The sequence below is a fragment of the Lissotriton vulgaris genome, chromosome 5 (genome assembly GCF_964263255.1).
Source record: "Lissotriton vulgaris chromosome 5, aLisVul1.2, whole genome shotgun sequence".
Taxonomy (NCBI): domain Eukaryota; kingdom Metazoa; phylum Chordata; class Amphibia; order Caudata; family Salamandridae; genus Lissotriton; species Lissotriton vulgaris.
The window spans coordinates 1,902,376,005-1,902,399,214 of NC_141693.1; the positions used below are offsets into that span (position 1 = coordinate 1,902,376,005).

The 23,210-nt window shown below is 44.6% G+C and overlaps 1 protein-coding gene across 1 annotated transcript in view; it reads right to left on the reverse strand.

Annotated features, from left to right (window-relative positions):
- Positions 1-23,210, reverse strand: part of LOC147717678 (butyrophilin subfamily 1 member A1-like) — a 692,641-nt gene that overhangs the window by 190,656 nt on the left and 478,775 nt on the right. Inside the window, exon 6 of the mRNA XM_086924470.1 lies at positions 5,578-5,598. Within this exon, the coding sequence (XP_086780596.1) occupies positions 5,578-5,598 (21 nt within the window). The remainder of the gene's footprint in view (positions 1-5,577; positions 5,599-23,210) is intronic.

A 23,210-nucleotide genomic window follows, 5' to 3' on the forward strand; every position in this document is an offset into this window, starting at 1 on the left:
GATGCTTCACTTTGTAAATATGGAGCAAAAAGGCACATTTTTTACGCCACTGATTTGTCACAAAAAGTGACGCACCGGCGGCGTAAAAGTGACGCAAGGGCTCATAAATTAGGCCCAAGCTATCTAATAGTCCCCGGGTTACGCTGGTGTTCTTCCCTGTTATTTTCCTTCAACATTTGTTCGCTCCTTGCCTGTATTTTGGTTATGACTGTTTTTTGGACTCCTTCTTTTTCGGCTTTTGCACTCCGGAGGGCTTCCTTTTTTACATTCTTTATTTTATTATTTTCTTGGCCTCTTGGATTTTGCTTATCCTGCTATTGGACTCTTCTGAATTCTGCCGGGTCCTTATTTTCACTCACTCTTATTTGGCTCAGTCTGCCTCTTGTGTTAGGCTTTCCCCATTCTTTCTTCAACACATGGGGTAGGTACCTCTATCACACCCATTATTTTGATGCTATGGTTGTGTCCCACATTTTTCTTTATTTTGACGAAAATAATTTTGTTTTCTATTGTTAGTACTCATCTCTCCGGCTATGGGCTTCTTCGCTTGTGACTGTGAGATAGATTACCAGTTGGCCGTCTGGACCCGACCGCGCTCATTCTTATACATTTGTCTATTATTTTCATTATGGTTTTTCTTTTTCTCCATGTTAATTCTTTCATGATTTGGTACTCATTACCCTTTTGACTCTCTATATGGTGACCGGATCCTCCTGCCGGTATGACGTAACGTTATGGACAGGAGCTTTAAAGGCCTTTGCGCCCTCGACTCTTTGCCCACGACTCCCTGGAAGCAGATTATTTAACGCTTGTGCGGTTCCCGAGAGGATTTCTTCTCCTGACGGACTGATGTCCTTAGACGCTGAAAGCATCAGGATTCACTAGAGAAGGGCTTCCGCCCTAGGATGAGCCTGCAGCAGGTGGCATTATCTCTACACGGGTAAGGAGGACACCCTGCTTGGATGCCTTCCTCCCCTCTCTGGAGACTCCATCTCATGTCTGTCGTGGCATCTCCGTTTTTTCTTTTTTCTTTCTGATCACACTCCCATGTATACGTTTGGTCACTGCTGAGTGAATGTTAAAGCTCGGTATTTCTGCCTCTGGATGTGCTTTTCTCTTTTAATCTTGTCGCCGTTATTCTGCCCATCTGGTTTAACTACCCTCTCCCTGGGATTTTACCAATCTTCTCTGCTTTTCCAATGGCTTTCCTGTTTACCCTATCATAGCTGCTATGCTGCATTTACAGCCTGGGTAGCTACTCAGCCTGGATTGTTCTCCCCTTTTCTTCTTGTTTTAGAAGATTCGGCGCTGGAACCAAGATTCAGGGCATTCCATTTCTTCTTTTCTCGCCATTGAGCAAATATCCCTCATGTCTCGAGCTGGCGATTTGACATCACTACTATAAGGGAATCTTCCTTGCCACATAGTTTTTGCTCTGGGTATTGCTTGTTCTACTTGCTATTATTAATTCTCCATTTTCTATAGGAGAGCATCATTTTGAATTTAGCTTTTTCTCATACCAGCCAGCCTTACTCTTGGTTGGAATTTGCATCAGACACTGATAGTAATCGTCAGCATAGACTGCGTATCTACACCTCTTGTCAGCAATTGATGGTGATTTCATGCTTAGGATCACCTTTCGCTGTTGTAGGTGTTTGGTTTTCGATATATTCTTTTTCCATAACGCCCTCTAGCTCTTTACACCCCCTTTTTTCTTTACTTGGTGAAGGTTGATTACTTGCCTTTGATTTCTCCAAGTTTTCTTTTAATTGTTTGATTATCTGTAGCCCCTTCACCTCGCTTGTTTATACTGCCCACACTCCCCATCACACTTACTTTCATTATTATTTTTATTCCTACACTTTGAGGCATAGGTTAGTCACTGGACACCTGTATCAGTGTTATCATCTTTTTAATCTTGATCTCGTTTACTTTTGTTGGCTTGACGGGGATACGAAGTTTGCCATTACCTGAGCCCACCCATGCCTTATTTTTTAGAATGGAGTCCTGAATTTTATCACTCGTAAGGCACCCACCTGTCTCCTCCATTTTTTTATGTGGCACACCCCTGGATGTCTATTTGTTTATGCCCTGAAGAATGTGGCTGCTACAGTGAAGCCTTTCACCGAAATGCGCTTCGGCACTGCGCCCTGACAGGAACCCCGTAGGGGTACATGCAAAGAAAGAGAGGCTACTGTAGTGTTTATATGTATCTGATCTATCATTTCCTCTCTCTATGGACATATGAAAGTAATGTTTATTGAACCAATGATACTAATCCCACGAAAATGTACTTTGTTATCGCTGGGTACTAGCTCATTCATTTAAATCCCTACAGCACTTCAGTCAATTCTTGGCTGCCCAACTCAATACAGCACCACAGGTCTTACCCAGACACTGGGTTGTGAATGATATCCTTATAATTTTTCTTGTGAGGTTTCTGTCCATACATGCATTTTTTATTGTCAGGCTTTGTTAGTATGACAGATGTATGGATGCTAGTATGGTATGACTGACTTAATGAGAGAATGTTGTTTACGCAATTGATATGATGATTTATTAGTTGTTCTTTTGCAGAGATTTACTTGGATTGGGAGACATCTTATGAATTATATCGCTGTTCTTGTGGGTTGTGTTCTATTATATAGTTAAAATATAACAATTCTTTAAAATATTTATTAATTACTCTAACTTGAATAATATATATTGTTATACTAGTTATTTATTTATTTATTTATTTATTTCAAAGGTTTTATATAGCGCTGCGGACCCAAGAGTATCAGAGCGCTTTACAAGGGAGGTAAACATGTTACAGTGGAGTTACAAAAGGAAGAAAATTCACAAATGAATAAAAAATTGCATTCAGAGTAATTTACAAGTGGAGAAGACAAAATAGAATAAAATTAACAGTATGTAAAAATCTCAACAAGGGATATAGTATTGCAATTAAATGAGCTAGGAAAAGAGAGGAGAGTGGACAGGGTCAGAGTTGGTAAAGTTAGGTACCCCAATATTTGCTGAGAAGCAGTACTTTGAGTTCTTCCGTCTTGTCTGAGTTCACTTTCAGCGGCTGTCTTCATCCACTCGGCAACGTCCTTCATCCCTTCGTGTAGGTTGGCTCTGGCGGTGGTGGGGTCGTTGGTGAGGGAGAGGATCAGCTGGGTGTCGTCGGCGTAGGAGATGATGTTGAGGTCGTGTTGGTGTGCGATGGCTGCAAGGGGACTCATGTAGACGTTGAAGAGGGTGGGGCTGAGTGAGGATCCTTGTGGTACGCAGCAGATGACTTCGGTGGCCTCGTATCTGAACGGGGGGAGGCGGACTCTCTGGGTTCTACCGGTGAGGAACGAGATGATCCATTCTAGAGCTTTCCCTTGGATTCCGATGTTGTTGAGGCGCTGTACTAGGGTGCAGTGGCAGACAGTGTCGAACGCCGCAGATAGGTCCAGGAGGATGAGGGCCGCTGTTTCCCTGTTGTCGAGCAGGGATCTGAGGTCGTCGGTGGCTGTGATGAGGGCGGTCTTGGTGCTGTGGTTGCCTCGGAAGCCAGACTGCGAAGGGTTGAGGGATCCGTTTGTCTCGAGGAAGGCGGCTAGCTGTCTGTTGACGGTCTTCTCGATGACTTTGGCAGGAAAAGGGAGGAGCGAGATGGGGCGGAAGTTCTTGAGGTCGGTGGGGTCCGCTGTTGGTTTCTTCAGGATGGCGCTGAGCTCGGCGTGCTTCCAGCACTCCGGGAAGGTGGCGGTGTTGAAGGAGATGTTGATGATATTCTGGAGTTGGGGTGCAATGATGGAGTCGGCTTTGTTGAAGACATGGTGGGGGCAGGGGTCGGTTGGTGATCCGGAGTGGATGGTGTCCATCGTGCGGGTGGTGTCTTCGGTGCTGACCGGGGTCCAGTTGCAGAGGAAGATGGTCGGGGGGGTTGGTTCGGTGGTTGGGTGCGTGGTCTGTGCTCTGAAGCTGTTGTGTATGTCGGTGATCTTGCGGTGGAAGAAGGTGGCGAGTGAGTCGCAGAGGTCTTGCGAGGGTGTGATGTTGTTGTTTCTGGCGTTGGGGTTGGAGAACTCTTTGACGATGCTGAAAAGTTCCTTGCTGTGGGTGTTGTTGTCCAGTCGTTCTTTGAATGTTGTCCTTTTGGTGGTGCGGATCAGCTGGTGGTGTTTGCGGGCTGTTGTGGGTGGTGGTGAGTCGTGGTTCTTCTGAAGCTGAAGTGGACGCAGCTGCGGTCTGTCCAATGAAGTCCGGTGGAGTGGCTGAAAGAGATGTGCTTGCTGGAGGAGAAGACGGGGTCAAGCGTGTGGCGGGCGTAGTGGGTTGGGGTGTTCACCAGTTGCTTGAGTCAGAGGTTGGCGAGGTTGGCCAGCAGGTTGGCCAGCAGTGGTGTTTGTGTCGTTGTTTTTCTCCAGGTGGAAGTTGAGGACCAATAGGAGGATGTAGTCAGCGGAGGGGAGGGCGTGCGGGCTGATGAAGACTGCGATGTCTACGTTGAATTGGGTGCGTGGGCCCAGGGGTCTGTAGATGAGGGTGCCTCTGAGGGTGGTCTTGGGGTCGGTGTGTATCTGGAAGTGGAGGTGTTCGGCGGCGGTGAAGGTGTCGTTGGAGTTGGTCGTGATGCGGTTGGTGTTCCTGTGGACGATGGCGATGCCTCCTCCGGTCTGGTTGACGCGGTCCCTCCGGGTGATCTTGTATCCGCCCGGGATGGCTATGGCGATGTCGGGCGCTGAGGAGGCGTTCATCCAGGTTTCCGTGAGGAAGGCGATGTCTGGTGATGTTGTGTCGAGCAGGTTTCAGAGTTCGATGGCGTGTCTGTGGACGGAGCGGGTGTTGAGCAGGATGCACTTTAGGTGGTTGTTGCTGGTGCCTGGTCTTTTGGCTGCGGTGCAGGTCCGGAGGCAGGTGAACTTGTAGGCTTGGCAGCTGAAGGGTCCGCAGGTGCGTTTCGGGGTGGCTCGGTAGCAGGCGGGGTTCTGGTCGGGTTTGAGTGCGTTGAGGGTGGCGGCGTCATAGGCCCGTCGTGTGGGCTGGCATCGTCGGGGCAGGGGTCCTGGCGCTGGGCACGGTCCAGGCACGGGCACGGGTAACAAAAACGGCCCCCTAGGGGCCCAAAACCGGCCCCCACCCTGGCGGCCTACCGGGAAAATGCCTGGGGCCCGCTATGGCCAGTCCGGCCCTGCAAAAGTATCACAAAAGCACCCACTCTTATCTTGGAAACAAACCCACAATCTCAACTAGATCTTGGCACACCAGCAGACAGAAGTGTAAAAAGGAAAAAAATTAGGCAGCAGGCCTATTCCATCTATACACCCAGGATCTGTGACAGTATCCTTGTATCCATCAGAATGGCCCCAACTCTACTTCAGTTTGAAAAAAGTTGAAGGATCACCACTTTAAAGAATATTACATCTTGATGGATTAACGATTTACAACTCAGCTTCTTTTTCTCCTACTCATTGATTTTATACTTTTCTTGGACAATGTACAAAGCCATGTTGCCGTTTGGTTAGATTTGTGCTATAGAAATACATGCATACATAATAGTCACACATTTCCTAGTAATACATGATTTCATTAAAAACTCACCAAGTTTTCCTGAAAGTCTTCCTAGAAGAAAAAAGGACATATGTTAGCAATTAAACTTAAGAAAGTATTTAATGCTATGATGCAATCTCTGCAGAACTTCATTTGAAGATTTCATGTTCTTTATTACATGTAGAAAATTAATAATATACTTGAATAAATACATGGGGAATAATGCGTTCAAACTTAAATTAGTGGCAGAGATGGTTAAGAAACTCAGGCTATCACGAGGCTACTCAAAAAACAGCATCACTTGAAGAAAACACTAAAAAAGGGAATTTCATGTATTTTAATGAGTCTGCGTACTTCATATGATCTTTGGTCTTGAATCTACCACCAACCTAGACAGATGACAAAGTGCAACTGGTTCATCCATGCATAGTGTCTACAATTTTTTACCTGTTTTTTTCTTGCAATATGTCTCAGTCAGATAAGCTAATCTGCCTCAGTCCTCAACATATGCCTCAACATGATTTAATCCTTAAGGACATGTTCACATGCTTCTAGTATTACTGTAGTTTGCATTTCATTTAAACACGTTATGTTCATAATATGTGTTGATCTTACTCTTTCAGCCACAAATATGACTCTGACTGAGTTAATTACATAGTTGGCTCTCACTTGTTGCACATGTTAACAAGACTTCTTCTACAGGCTTTGCTTTGATGTGATTGCTTTGTAAAATACTGCCTGAACCACCAAGTTCAGCAAGGCCACTGGTAGTTTAGAGTACCATTCTGAGAAGACTTGATTACTGTAATGCACTATTTTTGGGCTCGCCTCCCTGTTTACTTAATCCCCTGCAATGTATTCAGTGGTGGCCTGTAATATTAGTGATAGGGCGGATGGTACACACATACACACTTACTCACACCCATGCATTGACAAATGTGTGCACACACACACTCATTAATACACAATACACACTCCCAAATATTCATACATCCACACATGCATGCACCAAACATTAAAGAAATCACACTTACCTGCACAGCTATGCCTAAGAGGTCCCAGGAGGGTTGGGACTACTGCCTTTTCTCATTGGCTGATCGGAGGTCAGCTAATGAGTGGGGGGCAGCACTTCCTACCTCGTCAGAGAGTGGGATAGGGTCAGTGAGTGTTGCTGACCCCACCCCACAATGTGACGCAGTGTCAGTGATTGACACTCGGCCCTGAGCACTTTAGGGTTAAAACTGAAGCGTCCAGGTCTGAGGCATTCAGTGGCACTCCCCCTCATCACAAGAGGGAGGACCTCAAGGTACTTTGCCAGGCTGAAGCGGTCACGCCCACAGGAGCTGTGACATCTTCCGCCCAGCAAAGTTCAGCTCAGGCAGCCAGGAGCACGCGCATTTAGCGCATGCCTAGTTCCTGGCAGCCAGACCTGAAAACTGACAGAAACTCTTCTTTTTTGGCGAATGGTGGGTGGGCACAGTCCCTCCGCTCATTTGGACGTGTGTATTCAGATGACGGCTGACAAATTGGTCTTAAGCTTGCCCAGATTCTCATGCTCAATACTGGCCCTTGCTGATTTAAACTGGTTTCTCGTAACAGAGAAAATCCTGTTATGTTTCTGTGATTACTTTCAGGGTTGTTCTCAAGACTGGCCCTCGTTCCCTTCAAAGTAAATTCAAACTCTATGCACCTTCAAGAGCTTTTAGATCCTCAAAAGCTCATCTCATTTGTGTTCCCAAGTTCAATAAAGCAAGAATGGGGGAGGTCCTGTGAGGCTCTCACTAGGGAAGTATAGTAGGTTTATTGAAACACTCTGCACGAAGAGGGTGCCACCAGGCAGCTTAACCAGCAACCGTTTTTTCTCCACACATTCTGGAAACATCGCTAGACATTTTATGACATGTATGGATGCAACACATCTCTCTACTTAAACACCATTAAATACCAGTATCAATGTTTGAACATCTACATACTAAATGGTGACAACATTCAAAAATCTTCTACATCTTAACATTCATAGATTGTGTATGTGGGAACTATTAAATGCTGCTCAACTCCATACATTTTATCTATCTCATAATCACTGAACCAATTAGTAGTATTTTGTGATTGTTCTTGTTGTAATCTTTGTGGAATAGGTTGTGGACCATCATTCATTTTTCCTAGACCTAGTTTGACATTTTCTGTGAGACAAGTTGATAATTGTGTCACCTTTTTATGAATCCACTCGTTACCTTTTTAACATTTCACATATTTCCATCACTCAACAGTACAGTATAAGCGTTTATCTTTATCATCTGCAATGGACCAGAAAATGTTGACAACCTATTCTTCCCCTTGCGTACACTCGCACCCAATCACCAACGGACAAACATATCACACAAGGGTCCTTTCATCACATCATTTGCGTTTTTCCACATCTTATTATAAGAGCATGTTACACTATTAGGAGTTGTGCAATATGCCATATTAACTTGTTTAGAGCACTTTTTCCACGGCTCTCATTGGCACAATGCCAGCTGCAATCTTTCTTTGAGCGCTCTGTTCCATCTTTGAACTGAACTGTTTCCTTGAGGGTAATAAACAGATATACAAATATGTCCTACCCAATTCGTCCTCAAAAAGTCATTCATATATGGTAAAACCAATTGTACCACATTTATAGGTGTCAATAATTTTAGATATACCTTCCCAGAACAACGTAAGGCCTCGAAATACCAACGCATTTTTTTCAAAGTACATTCATCTTATCAGTTGCAACAGGCAGGTAATCCACAGTCCTCTGTGATGTGTCACTCCATGCACACGATATACACTTCATTATACTTATCTCTATATCTACACCTAGCAACCAATATTCTGCTCTTATTCTGTGCTTGGTTGCACTCACCCTGAGATGACCCTCATGTGTTAACCTCAGAAGGCTCTCACGTAATGCTTCAGGCAACACCAACACTTAACCTCTCAACAACATGCCATTAACAACCAAGCGTTATGTGACATTAGCTCTCAGCATGATCAGACTCTTCACATATCCATGGTCAACACCCCAACAAGTATCTCATGATCTCCAGTAACACCATATTGTCATTTCATACTCATATTTATTCATCATGTGAAATTCAACAATCAGCAATAGTACTAACAGAAGCCATCATCCATTGTTCTTCTTTCTCACACTTCCTGACTACTTACAGGCAATCTGTAAATTTATTTTTCTTCCCTGGGACATATTCCATTTGGTAAGATTACTCTAACATTCTCATATCTCAACGTGATAGTATAGCAGATGCCTTGATCTTGATCCTTTTTCTGTTGAAAACACCAACACATTGATGGTGGTCTATGCATAGGATGAACTCAGTACCCCATACACATTTCCTGAAATGATGTACACAAATAACCAACAAGTCAGGACTTCATGCCCAATACTGGAATATTATCACCAGAAAACAATGGCTCCTGTGGTCTAATAGCAACTTAGTCTTAATATAGAAATGCACAATGGCCATACGAAGAGTTACATTGATGTCAAAAAGAGAGCAAGCAGAACACACCATAGATTTGAACTCTATGAACAATAATTTATACAGTATTTTTTAGGAAAAAACATTACATATATATGGTATATGGTATTGAAATAATAATAAAATGTTTAGTGTGTGGTGTCCCAGTGAAAAAAATGGAACCTAAAGTATTGGTGACATATTTGTGACATATCTACAAGGTTTCCTTTATAACATAAAGATGACCATTAAAAGGAATTCATTGTGTAAGACCGTTCTTTATACAATGATGAGTGCTGGTTAATGGTTTACTTTAGTAAACAGTTGACAGCGTTTCGACCCTGTGTGCAAGGTAGAGTCTCTTTAGGACCTAGAAGTGTAGGGACACCTAGAAATGAGAGGGGGATAACGTCAGTATGTGGCTGCAAGAAGGCCGCAATTCTTGTAAATGGAGGGAGCAGATTGTAATACCTGAAAGTTGGTCTGCACATCCTAGTGTAGAAAGGGTGCCACCGTGAGTATAGTGAAGAAAAACAATACTCACAAGGGAACCAGCCAGGCGCTGTATGTGCGAAAAAAGACATGTTTAGCTGCCTGTGAGTCTCCACTGTGGTAGTGGAATAAGGAAATTCACTTACCCCCTGTGAGGGTAGAGGTGGGCTGGCAAATTATTGAATGGCACTGCCCGGAAAATTCCTATTTACAGGGATAACGGAGTCATGGAGAGTGTGTATACTGTATGGAGAAAAAATAATAGTACAATATAATAGAACGTTGTTCAACATGCTGCTGTCACCACGTCTATAAGTGAAGGATGCCTAAATATTGAACCAGCAGACTTATCTGCATGGGTGTGTCGGCGCGCTGGAGGTGCAGGAGCGTGTTGGAACATGATGGTACCGCGAGGCACGACGGGGAGCTGCTCCGTCTCGCTACTTTATAATGAGTACTTCAATAGTCCAATTTCTTAGGGAATTTTACTCGGGGGCAAGAGCCAGAGTTAGGTATGGGAAAAATGGGGAATGCACTGAAACTTTTGGAATTTCCAGGGGAGTTCAACAAGGTTGTGTCCTTGCCCCTTTTCTCTTCGCACTATACATTAATGAGGTGGAGAGAATATTATTACAGGAGTGCAAGGACATGCCGATGGTGGGTAAAAGACCAATCCCAGCGTCATTATACGCAGATGACGCTGTCCTAATGGCAAGAACACCAACGGCTATGCAAATCATAGTCACTTCCTTTACTGATTTTACGACCAAACTGGACTTAAGGATAAATTGCACTAAGACCTTTAGCATGAATTGTGACCATGGGGCAGCTAGAAAGAGTAGGACAATTTTTGTCTCCTCGAGCGCAGTTGACACTACCTTAACTTTCCCGTACCTAGGCGTTTTATTCGACCATACTGGTCGATTGAATAACGCAATCAAAACAAGAAGGTTACTGTTTAGTAAATCAATAATGGCACTAAAAAATTTCAGTAAACGAATGGGTAGAAAACCAATTGGGGAGATGCTTACAGTATATAGAGCGACCTGCGTAGCAACTGTCACATATGGCGCTGGACTGTGGGGGCATGCTAATGTGAGATCACTACAGGTGGTAGAAAACTCCTTTATGAAGTATCTTTTAACTGTCCCAGAAAGCGTATCTACATATGTTTGCCATACTGAACTTGAAGAACCATATTTAGAAGACACAATAAAGGTCGCTTCCGGTTCTGTTATGGCATAGGGCCTGGACCACTGAAGAATGTAAATTACATATTTAGGATTATCCCTTCAGGGTAATATGAGATGGAAAAACCATATTGATATGGCAGCTTTAAAATTCCATCAGTTAGCAGGCGTAGTAGCGCTCAAACATAGAGCCTCACTGACTAAACCAATTACCCCTGCTCTAGAAATTTACAACATGAAGGTGATAAGCGCTTCACTGTATGGATCGGAATTATGGGGATTCTCTAACTTGAAGGAACTGTCATTGGCTGAGAATAGGTTCTTGCGACGCCTAGTTGGGGCACCACAAAGTACTCCCACTGTTCCTTTGTTGCTTGATTTCGGCAGGAAAAGTATTGAGGACTTAGCTCGCCTACGCCCTTTGTTATATAGGAGATGGATAAGGACAACCCCGGAACTAGCTCACTATGCTGCCGCACGAATGGATGTTATCAACGCTGATCGCTTTCATACCATCGTGTGGCTTAAAGAAATACGGGGTTTATTAACTAAGCTGGATTTAGACCACTTGTGGGCTAATACTAATGTATCATGTTTCCCATCAAAGACTACTTTGAAGAAAATGTATTGGGACATGGTTTGGTAATCTGCTTTTTGTATTGGTCCCAACTCCAAACTAACCTGTTGTTTTCTTGATATTAAATCAGTACCATTCTGTGAACCCTATTGGGATATTATCGAAAAGCCGTTTGACAGAAAATTGTATTTCCAATTTTGATTTGGTACCCTTCCCGTAAACGCATTTACACAAAATTGGTCTGCTAATAGGGATGAAAAATGTAATTATTGTAAAGATCTAACTGAGAATGTTTCCCACCTACTATTTGTCAGCCCTCTATACGTATGCACACGACGTAAATGGATAAAACCAGTGTGACTCAACTTAGGGACACGCAGGCACAAAGAGGCGCTTAGAATATTGGAAACAGATTGTACACTTTACTTTGCGACTGCTGTTGCAAAATTTTTAGGTTGGGCCTGAACTATTCGAACCGCACTTTACAATTATCTGATGCAGCTCAATGAACTATTGTCACCATGTTTTCTATGTTTGACCAATTTTATAATAATTCTTGATGGAATATTTTATATTGTGTACCGGAAGCGACAGCATAAATTGTTTAATGCGTGTTTTAAATATATATGAATTTTAGGTTTAGTATTTATTGTGTAGTGATAGAATGTAATTTGCTTTTATGAATTGCTGTCGAATAAAGCTTTTGAAATTTGATTTGTAAATTAAACCGCTCCATCTTGAATGATGTGATGAGGTTAGACAATGGTGGTAGGTTTGGTTGGTTAAGGTATGTAAGGAAGTTTCTCACTGACCTAGGTTTGGAAAATCATTTCACTGAACCTCTATCTATGTGTGACATTTCTAGAAAAGATCTCAAGGAAAAGTGTATGAGTCACCTAGAAAAGTGTAGAATAACTAACGAGATGGTGAAACAAACAATGGTTGTTCATCAGTTGACAATAATTACATTAAAAATGCAGCCATATCTAAAGTTGCAAATAAGCGATCATGAGAGATTTTTTCTAACTCGTTTTAGATTAAACCTAATATTCAAGTCACTTAGCTTCCCCAATATGAATGATTGGACAAAAGGTTTACCTAAATGTCCATGTGATGAAATTTCTGAACAATCAGACATCCATAACCTTTTCTTTTCAAATTTTATTCGATCCCAAGACGAAGATGGATTGTTCCGCTGTTGAAGACTATGGAAAATAATCGTTGCTGTTAAAAATGTTTTTAGATCAAGAAAGTCTATTATATCCTGATTGGTGATGAAGTATTTGTGTTTTATAATGAGATTTTGTAAATTGTGATTTTATTGTACTTTTATGTTTGTTCTATTTTTAATAACCGAATAAAGATTTGATGATGATGAGTACTTCAATGTGGAAAACCTGGAACAATAAAGAACATCTAGTAAAATAGATGCTGAGTGTGTCTGGACCTGGTAATTGATGTGGTATGCATCAATAGCAAGCCGGTTCGAACTTGACGTCTCTTACCTTACAGGATCGTAGGTCTGTATGCACCTGCACCGGGGCCGCTTTGCAGCAGAATAGCGCGAGTCTGCTCGGTTCACTGACAGTGGGGCTGTGAAGGGATACGGCTACCTAAGGTCTATTTTTCCATCTGAAGTCGAATGAGTGTTCGAACAGACATGACTATGAACCACCATCTGTCGATTCGATCTAGTACTCTTTGTTCTTTGATGGAAATGAACAAAAGACCGGTGGTGGTTTATCCGCCAGTATGGCTGGGTGTTTTAATGCAAGGACATGTAGGAGTGGGCATGTATAAATGGGTACTAGGGTTCCGTTACAATGATGAGTTATGCATTATGAAAACGAATTGTGGGAGAGGCATTTAGTGGCCGTGTGCATGTATTTGCATAGGTAAAGAATGCAGGCAACGGTGTATAGTATTACCGTGTATGCGAGTACAAATTGGTGCACATGTATAACAATGTGTGTGCATAAGTATAAATACACATATATTACAGATAATGAGAGATGAATATTTACAATGTACATATGCACAGGGCAATTAGTGTGAATATACATGTATATGAACCAAATAAACTCAGCATGGTGATTGGTGTAATATATTCCATATTATGCACAGCGAGATAACAATTGCTCTGGTATGACAGCGGTAGGTGACATAAACCAAATTGGAAATAGTGTTATCGTTCATAGTTTCAACGGGAACAAGTGTGAAAATCACAACTGGTGGTAACGAGCTAAGATCAGTAAGTGTACTACAATCAGTTGGTACACGGTGGTTTACTTGCTGAATCACAGGTTAATGCATACTGTACTGTTTAAAACTTACAATATTTCTAACAATACTTTATGGGTGAACATGTCCACACTTAGGAGGTCAGTTACTCAGTGTGGTAACAAATCCACACCACTCTTCTGCAGAGTTTAATCCATGGGTGATGGAGTTAGTTCTTTCTATCTAACGACATTCAAGTCGTAGAATCTGTGTGAGGTCTCCACCTCTATCTGGAATAGAGGTTTTGTCTATGACTTGCCATCTTAAATCATCCGCTGTGTGTTTTTTTCCGGTGAAATGACTCACCAGGAGGGCGTTGAATACTGTGTGCCTAATGCGGTTCACGTGTTGCCCTATTCTGGCCTTTAAGGGTTGTTGGGATTGTCCAATGTAGGGCAAGTCGCAAGGACATGTTATGCAGTACACAACATTCCTGGTATTGCAGTTTGCAAAAAATTCAAGTGTGGGTTTAACATTTGCATGTTCAAATATCTTGGTGTTAAAAGTAAAAGCACATGATATACAGTTGCCACATTTGAAATGTCCCTTGACCTCTGGTAGGCCCCCCAAGTGGATAGCAGTGATCTGGTAGTTTGAAGTGGACTTTCTACAGATGACCGGATGAGGTGGGCTTTCACATTTTTGCCACATTTGAATGCAAACATTGGTACTTCGATAGTGGAATCTATACTCTTGATGATGTTCCAGTTTTTTGTGATTAACTTGCAGACTTGGTTGGTATGTACACCAAAAGTATTTACACAGATTAGTCTGTTGATTGTGGTATTTTCTTACGGGACTAACAGTGCTTCTCTGGAGCAAAACCAGGCTCGTTTTAGTGATTTCTTTACTAGCCTATTGCAGTAACCTCTTGGCAGTATTTTAATTTGAGAGTATTTGCCTCTCTCATGTAGTCTTCTTTTTTTGCACAATTGCTGCGCAAGCGCCAAAATTGCCCGGAACGTAGACCATCCCTGAGTGCTCGCGGGTGGTGACTTTTGTAGGAAAGTAGTGTGTTCCTTTCTGTTGGTTTTCTGTGGAGGAAAGTATAAAGCACCCCATTTTGATGTTGTATGTTTAAGTCTAGGAAGGCTATGCTAGATTTATGTTTTGTTGAGGTGAACATAAGGTGTTTACGCATCGTGTTTAAATGTATAACAACGTGATTAAAATCAGACTCACTTCCAGACCAAATGAGAAAGATTTCGTCTATATAACGTTTCCAACATGAGCGGTACATATTCATGGTATTGAGAGCAATTATTTGTTCCACATGACCCGTGTTGATATATGCCAGATTTAGGGCAAAAATTGCCCCCATACTGGTTCCAGAATATTGCTGATAGTAACTGCCTTCAGACAAAATAGTTATATCTTAGTGCAATTTGTAGAAGAGAAATATTGGTTGGTTGATAGCTTTATTTCGATATTTGGAATATCTTAAAAGCATTTACATAACAAATTTAAAAACAGTGCATCAATAAGAAAAAAAGACTGACATTAAAAACATCCAATGGGGAAGAATAGTAAATTGATCATAATAAGTTAATTAAAAGGAATTAAATTGAAATAGACAGTCTTTTTAAGCGAACCAACCAAGCCCATTTTAAAAACTTAGAGACAGCACAAACAATATTGGGGGCAGTGTCCGTTTGTAAAATCCGTAGGGCCACCAAACAATCTCGAATGCCCAGTTCTCTACAAATTGGTTTAAGCCAACGGGATCTTGGTCGCGCATAGTCCGGGCATTCAAAAAGGAAGTGTGCCACGGTTTCACGTCTGTCAATACATAAGGCACAGTTACATGAAGTCTGGTTAGATACTTTCCATCTAGAAACAAGATCCGCAAGTGGTAGGGTCCCTAATCTAAATTTAATGTAAAGAGCCCGATCCATGGGGATGGTAATAATGTCAAGGTATGGCTCAAGGGCAACAACGTCTTTGATTTCCAAGAAGGCTGCGGTGGATTTGCAGTGTCGCTGGTTGCTAATGAGCCTGGCTGAGACCCATTCCCAATAGAGTTTTTTCAAGGTCTCCTTGGGGGGTGATGAATGTGTAAACCAACAGGAGCCCAAGCCCAGATCCCCAAGCAAATGTTTGATGTCTTTAAGCCATTTGATCTTTTGCCAACCGTCTGAATGCATCACCTCCGCCAATCCGTCTGCATAAGATTTAAGTTCAGGGACTCTCCACAGGCGAGCCCAAAGCAGGAGTGGTCGAAGGCGTGCCTGATCCTTGATTGCCTTACAACCTGCATCCAGAAGTACTGGGACTGTCGGAGTACTTATCGGAATAGCCAACAAATCCTTAATGAATTTGTTTTCTGCCTTGGTCAGGGAGTCCGTATTGCCCAGGCCCCATAACTCTGCTCCGTAGAGTGATGCAGAAACTGCCCGGGCTTTGTAAATGTCTAGAATCGGAGCTACACAATGTTTCGATGAGTTGTTATACTCCTTTAGCAGTGCTCCCCCCACCCTTTTGAGGCCCAGAGTCAATTTGTTTATGTGGGGGGTCCAACTCAGTGTATCGCTCAAGCGAATTCCCAGGTAGTCAAATTCTGACACTCTTTCGAGAGCAATCGAGTTCAGAATAGGCGGGCGACCAAGTTTTCGCGGTGGATGCATGATAAGGTACTTTGTTTTGTCCACATTAATGATGAGTCCTCTTTTTACACAAAAATCCTGGAAGCGGTCTAGAAGCTTTTGTAGACCTTGAGGGGTTTTCGAAATGAGAAGGGTGTCGTCGGCAAACAACAGGGTTGGGATCTTTACGCCACCCAGAGTGGGGGCGTCTGCTGGATCTTCAAGCAGGTGCTCGACCACCCCATTTACATAGAGAGAAAATAGGGTGGGAGCTAAAACACAGCCCTGTCGGACACCCCTCTCAACTGGAATTTTGTCGGTCTTTTCCCCATTTAAACCCCACCTGACCTGGGCATAATTGGCGTTGTGAAGTTTAATAAGAAGGTTTAGAATATAGGGGGGTATTCCAAGACCATACAACACCCTCCAGAGTTCCTCCCTAGGAACCAGGTCAAAGGCAGTCTTTAAGTCTATAAAGGCCAAATAAAGACTGCCCTTGCCTAGTTCCACCACCTTCCAGTATAGTAACAGGAGTCTGAAGACTTGCTCAATTGTTCCAGTGCCTGAGCGAAAGCCTGCTTGCATCTCAGACAGAATGTGGCTATCATCCACCCATTGGAGGATCCTTCCCAGGATAACTTTCCCCGCCAGCTTCTGTGTGGAGTCTATAAGGCTAATCGGCCTATAGTTCCCGGGGAGGTCCCGGCTGCCCTTTTTAAAAATCGGGACTACCTCTGCCCCTCTCCAGGACTCAGGAACTGTTCCTCCCTCAATAATGGCATTCAAAAGTACAGAGATCAACACCCCCCATTCGACTGGATAGGCTCGAAGGAGGTCCCCGGGTAACCCATCCGGGCCAGCAGCTTTTAATGGCAAGATGGTTTTTATCAGGCTCGTGACCTCCCCTGCAGAAAAGTAATCCAAATCTCTATCCAAGGTGTAGGGGGAGAGAATGAAGGGGTCATTTAACAATCCTTCTGTAGCTGAGTAGAGAGCCTTGAAGTGGTTGGACCACGATTGGGCGGTGATAGTACACGTCCTCAAGGTGTCATCCCTACTGCCCACCAGGTCCCAAAACCCTTTCGCATCTCTCCCTCGACTAGCAGCCAAGAGGTCCTGCCAAAAATTGTCCTCCCAATCCTTTTTGGCATGTTTTTGACAGTGGGAGTATAGCCTTCTCGCCTCTCTGGTCCTAATTGGGCATTTGGATTTAGCAGCTTTAACAAGTAGTTTCTTAGCTTCCCTACACTTGGAATTAAACCACCCTTGTCTAGTCCTGGGGCGAGGATTCTTTGTACTAGCACTTCCTCGGACAATAAAAAGATCACTAAGAGCCTGTATCAGGTTGCAAAACCCTGCAGGCACAACCACCAGCCCTCCCTCAGGACTAGCGAGGTTTTCCAGAGCTGCAGCTACTAGCTGTGTTATGGAAGATGTCTTATCCGCTGAAAGTGATAACTTAGACCACTTTAGCCGTCGGCCACAGTTGGAAACCACAGACATATCTGGGGCGGGGAGGCAGACAATTCTACTCTCTAAGTGATCTAGCCATCTTTGGTTCAGGGTGAGAGAGAGGAGATTGTGGTCACTCTCAACAGAGGGTATAATCGCCATGTCCTTTACCAGACTCCAAAGATGGGTGTCGAGAAGGAGATAGTCGATTCTTGACGTGTGACCTGGCCTATTGTAGGTGTGGGCTCCCTCTTTATCAGAGGTGGTCCTGCCATTAAGAGCCCTCAGGTCAAATTCCATAGTTAAGGAATTGACCTGAAGCACCACATCCGTCCATTTTTTGACTGGGCTGAGATCTAGGGCTGGGATCCCCCATTTATTGTCATCTTCCTCCTGGTCCTGGGTGACTTCAGGGCCAAGCGGTTCGAAAGTACAATTAAAATCACCCGCAACTAGGGTACGGTTCTTGTATGGAGAGGATCGAAGCGAAGCCTCCAGACAAGCAATGGTAGGGGATTCTCTACCCCCTTTGGTACCGCGGGCATATATGTTGAAGATATTGGCAACAACATGCCCCCTGGAGTTTTTAAGTGTAATATTAAGAAGATCATGACAATTGGTGTCATGCTCTTCCACCCTGCAATTTAGTGCGGAGGACACCCAAACAAGGAGGCCGCCCGATGGACGTCCCCTGCCTGACTCGGAATGAATAGCTGGTAGAAAGTGGGTGGAATATCCAGCCTTATGGAGAGGCTCTTTACTCCAAGTTTCCTGGAACAGGCAGATGGAGTATTGCTCCACCTGAGCGTTCCAATCCGGCAGGGCCAGCTTCCTGTGCAGACCGGCCACATTCCAGCTGAGAACCCTAATGAGTGGGTCCGCCACAGCCGAAATGTTGCAGGGCTCGACAGGGCCTGGATGGCCCGACTCGCACGCAAAGGGACAAATGGTCACACATTCCTGTGCCGTCATCCCCGACCTAGTCTCCCCTAAATATGCTGGTGCCACCCGGTGATCTAAAGGAGTCGGGGGTTCTTGGGGTTTAGCAATTGGTACAGAGTTGGCGTCAGAGGGCCAGGATGTCTCAGCCTCCTCTGGGGGGTCCATACGTCAGTAGTCCAAATCGCCCCAATTAGGCAATTGTGGAACTGCATGCAGATGTGGAACATTAGTTACTGGGTGCCAAAGGCCATAAGCATAGTTTGGAGTTGGAATCACAGGGAAGCAGTTTATAGGATTCAGGGCCGGCCGCGGGTAAAAGAATGTCAGATCTACCACCTCAACTCCCGGGCCGGACATGACCTGTCCTTGACTGGAAATAGCGTGGGCAGCTCTTATGTCCTGAAAGTTAACCACCACACAATCCCCCTCCACTGTTTTCTTCTTATATCCAATCCAACCCACCCTACGCACACCAAGAATCAGGCCATCCACACCCACCGGAAGGGGTCTATTGGCTTTCAACCAGTGGATGACCTTATTCTTTAGGGCCTGGTGCGTTTCCTGCTGATTGTCCTTCAAAGCCGGGACTTTAATAAGAACAGCTACATATGGATGGCACTCAGGTGGGAGGTTGACTGGGGGACATTTGCGTACAACCTTTTCAGGTATAACCGGTAGATTTGGGTTATTAGAAGGATTCGTGGTTGCTTTTGCCTTTGAAACTTGGACTTGGACTGCTCCTTTAGCAGCGGTGGGTAGGGCGGGAGGTAGTTTAGAAATGGATCCTAACCCTCCATCTTGCTGCTTCTTGGGAGCGGAGTTAGGTTTTACTGCTTTCGCTACTGGGGCCTTACTAGCATGGACCTGTACAGCATGGGTGGTAGTGGGCTGTTTACCCGGTTTTGCAGTTGCCATAGGAGCAGGTGTTAGAGCTGAACCGCTGGCTAGTACAGAAGCGGGTGGAGCCGGTATATGACCATGAGGAGGGCTTACCGGATTTACTTTCCCTTCACTCCCACTTGCAGTATCGTCTCTAGATTTTGATTGTAATTTAATGAGAGACTTCAGGGAGAAGAAGTTATCCCGGGTGGTCTGTTCAAAGCTATCAAGCCTATCCCCCAGACTCTTAACTTGGACAAACAGCGGTGCCAACAGAGCCTTAACCTGATTCTCAAGGTACTCCATGGAAAACCCCTCTTTTGGTGGTGGAAGAGGTACCATGGACGAGTGCTGGGGCGATGCTGTTTCTAATGTTGAAACCACAGGAGGTATGTTCCCTTGAGTTGCTGGCTCTCCTACTTCTGGTTGCATAAGAGTCTTGTGAGGCTGTATCCTTGGGCGCTTATAAAGCGCCGAGTAGCTTCCTTTCCTGGTGCTAATAACCCTTTTCCTTTTCTTAAGGGTGCAAGAAGCTCGTGTCGGGGGCGCTACTTTAGGGCTTATTATAGGAGCCTCATTGGGAAGTTGTAGATTATTGCTAGGGATGCTATCCGTAGATAATATGGGTAGTGAAAGCCTCGGTCCCCTGTCAGCTGGACTATAGCTCCGGGTAGGTGAGTTAGAGATTAAGCTCTCTATCCTATCAATGCCTGCTTCTATTGCTACAATCCGTGGCTCAACCGATACTATCTCTGTTAAGGGAGAAGTAGAGTAGTTTGAGGGTGGAGACAGGGCATGTGCAACTGTTCCCAGGGAGGAGCGTTTGGACGTAAAAGAGTCTAATGAGAGGCGGCGTTCTGTCATCACAATTTCCTTTTCGATGACCGCGGCCACCCTAGTGATGAATTTGTCCATTGTGCCGATTATAGTATTCCCTGTGGCACTTTCTCCCCCACCCCTCAACGCTTTACCAGAGCGGGTTGACATGGTGGATGTTGTACATTGATTCTTCATGTAATATGCTTGTCTTTTGTTGATCTAGTTCAAGCATTCTCATATCACAATCATGCAACATTTACTAACAAGCTCAGTGACCTAACCACCAACAACACAACAAAACAGGGTGACAACAAACATTGCACAAGGTTCACACCTTGGAATTTATACTCTAACACGCCCTACATAGAGTATACCATGGGTACCGACTGGCCCCACCCCCTCCCCAAAGAAGGGTACACCATTGGGGAGGTTGTGGGCGTGAGCATCTTTCCTTGTTGGATTGATTTTCTCTCTTCTAAACCTTGTTTTGGTTTCTCTAAGGGAGGGGGATGGAGTGTAATGAAATTGGTACTCATGTTTTGTTATTGTACAACATGGGGTAGGTGTTGTTTGATTGATAGAGTGTTTTGTTTCATCTCACTCTTCTCTTTTCATCCTGTGTCTCTGAATTCTCTTTTGTCTTTGTGGTTGTCGTTGCAGTCTCTTGTATTGTAATCTTTGTTTTCCTTTATTTCTTTTCTTTTCTATAAAGGAGGGAGATGTGTTGTACATTGATTCTTCATGTAATATGCTTGTCTTTTGTCTTAGTCCTTTCTTTGTGTTTTCTTGTTCCCTGTCTACCACAATGCCTATGTATGTTCTGACTTCTACCTGGAGAATTCCATGAGTGTCAGTTGGTGGTCTGGTCAGCTGGCGAGGATTGTACTCAGCTGTGTCCTGCATTAAATCTATTTGTAACCAACCAGGAGCATCCTGTCATCTGTCCGCATCATCTTTACAACAGTGGACTTCAAGAAATTATAGCACGGGCGTAGGATGTAAGAGGGGTGGCCCAGCCCAGCCTCTGTCTGCCCCTGACGGCCACAGACGGCCCGCCCTCTGCCCGGGCTCCGCCCGGCGCCGTCCGCGACGCGGAGGGAGCCCTTTTCAGCGCCTCCGGTCGCGCTCCGCCGGAAGTGGGCGTGGTTCTGTCTCAGGGCAGGCTGGGAGCTGTAGTTCTTCCCTGTCCGCGGCCGAGTGATGGAAACTACTCGGCGGCGGGTGAACAGACAGCCTCAGGGACCCAGCGCTGCCAGGGAACACAGATGTGCCAAGCAATCCCCTCCGCAATCCTTCAGGTGTTGAAATGCCTCCACATATTATAAATGTGATGGGTATACTTGGGTTGGTCTAGGTCTGGTGTCTAATAGGATTTCTATCACCAGTATACTCTCAGTTTGTGGTATGTTGGTGCAAAGAGAGGAAATGTCGAGAGTTGCAAGCCATTGCGTCTCGATGTTGTATGGCATTTCTTCTACGAGGTGAGGGATAAAAATCCGATTTCCCCTATAGTAGTAATATTAGTTATATATGTATCTTTGTTAGCATGATGTATCTGTATATTCTTAATGATTTAGTTTGTATAAGGTCTAATCAATATCTGATTTAGTTACGTTGGTAAAGGTATACGCTCCTTGTATGTCCTGTATTTACTGAGTAGGCCGAGAACCACACAGACGCCATCTTTGCCCGACCGGTGTCAGACCAAGCAGTGATCACGTGTTACCCTCCAGTAGTCAGTAGGCCCCTGTTTAGTTTAGTTACAGAGAGCAGCTGAATGCACACTATTCTTTCTCTGTCCTGGGACTCAAGGTCGCATCTGGCTTTGGGTTCGATAAACGCATTCCTGGTGGCGCCGTGCCTGCATTCCTGGGCACCGGGACGAAAGGGAGTTACCCCTCCTGACCTTCCCCAATAATAGCTAAAGTAGAGTTTCAAACTAATCATATGTGCCATATATGGTCTTTCCTCGGGGGCCAAGAGCCAAGTAGTATTTTTCCATTTACTGTGACTTCATGTGCTGAACTGAAAGTATATATGTACTGTTTTGACAATAAGCCAGCAGTCTTCTCTGCACATCTGATGGGTGAGGATGGGAGAGGCTCCTCTATAGAGTATTCTGTATTATAAACGATTGAACTTTCTTCGCTGCCAACTGACTGGTTATTTGGTAATTGGAATTGGGGCTATTGGTAGGTATAGCTCCTTATGTTATTTTTATGGTACGTCAGGTGGCGACTCTGGTGGGACTCCGCGTTTGGGGTCGTCCTCCCGTAACCAGGTAAAAAAGGACAAAGAAAGGGGAGCTCTGGTCGAGGGCGTGGACTGACCAGCGTTCCTGACTTACTCCGCTCTCGCGATCGGGGAGCTCCAGCTGCTAGTGACCCTTCGCCGGAGTCCTACGGGCGTAACCCACAAGCTGATCGTGTTGGTCTTCAGGAGTTGGCAGTGGGGAAAACGCAATTGTACCTGTGTGCACCAGGTGAGTGAATTAAAGTTGGTATTTTTGGAATGCGCTGTTGAGCAGTGCTTTTGAAGCAGTTAACTGTATTGGATTTGGTGGTTGGAGTACCACGGAGAACTTTGGGGGTCTGACGGGGCAGCATTGTGGCTGCACGGGCAGATGCTTCATGGACTTGCTTGGTGAATAATAGAAACTTCGATTGGATGCCTTGGTGTGACACGTGTGGGGTGCACCCGGCGGGACTGCTCTCGGAAAAGTCTGTGGTTGTACCTGGGTAGCCTACCGGACATATCTGAAGCGATGCTAATGCAGTGGGCTTAGTCGGAATAGTCCTGAGGGTGAACCAGGAAGATCGCTGGATGGTCGATAGGTCGGTCTGTGGTTAATTCTTGTCCGATGGTCTCTTGGTAGTCTCTGGACTGCCTGATTTTGGTATCTGTTGGTCTGGTAATCTGAGTCGATTAGTATCCCATGAACGGGAATCAACGGGCTTCGTTCTTC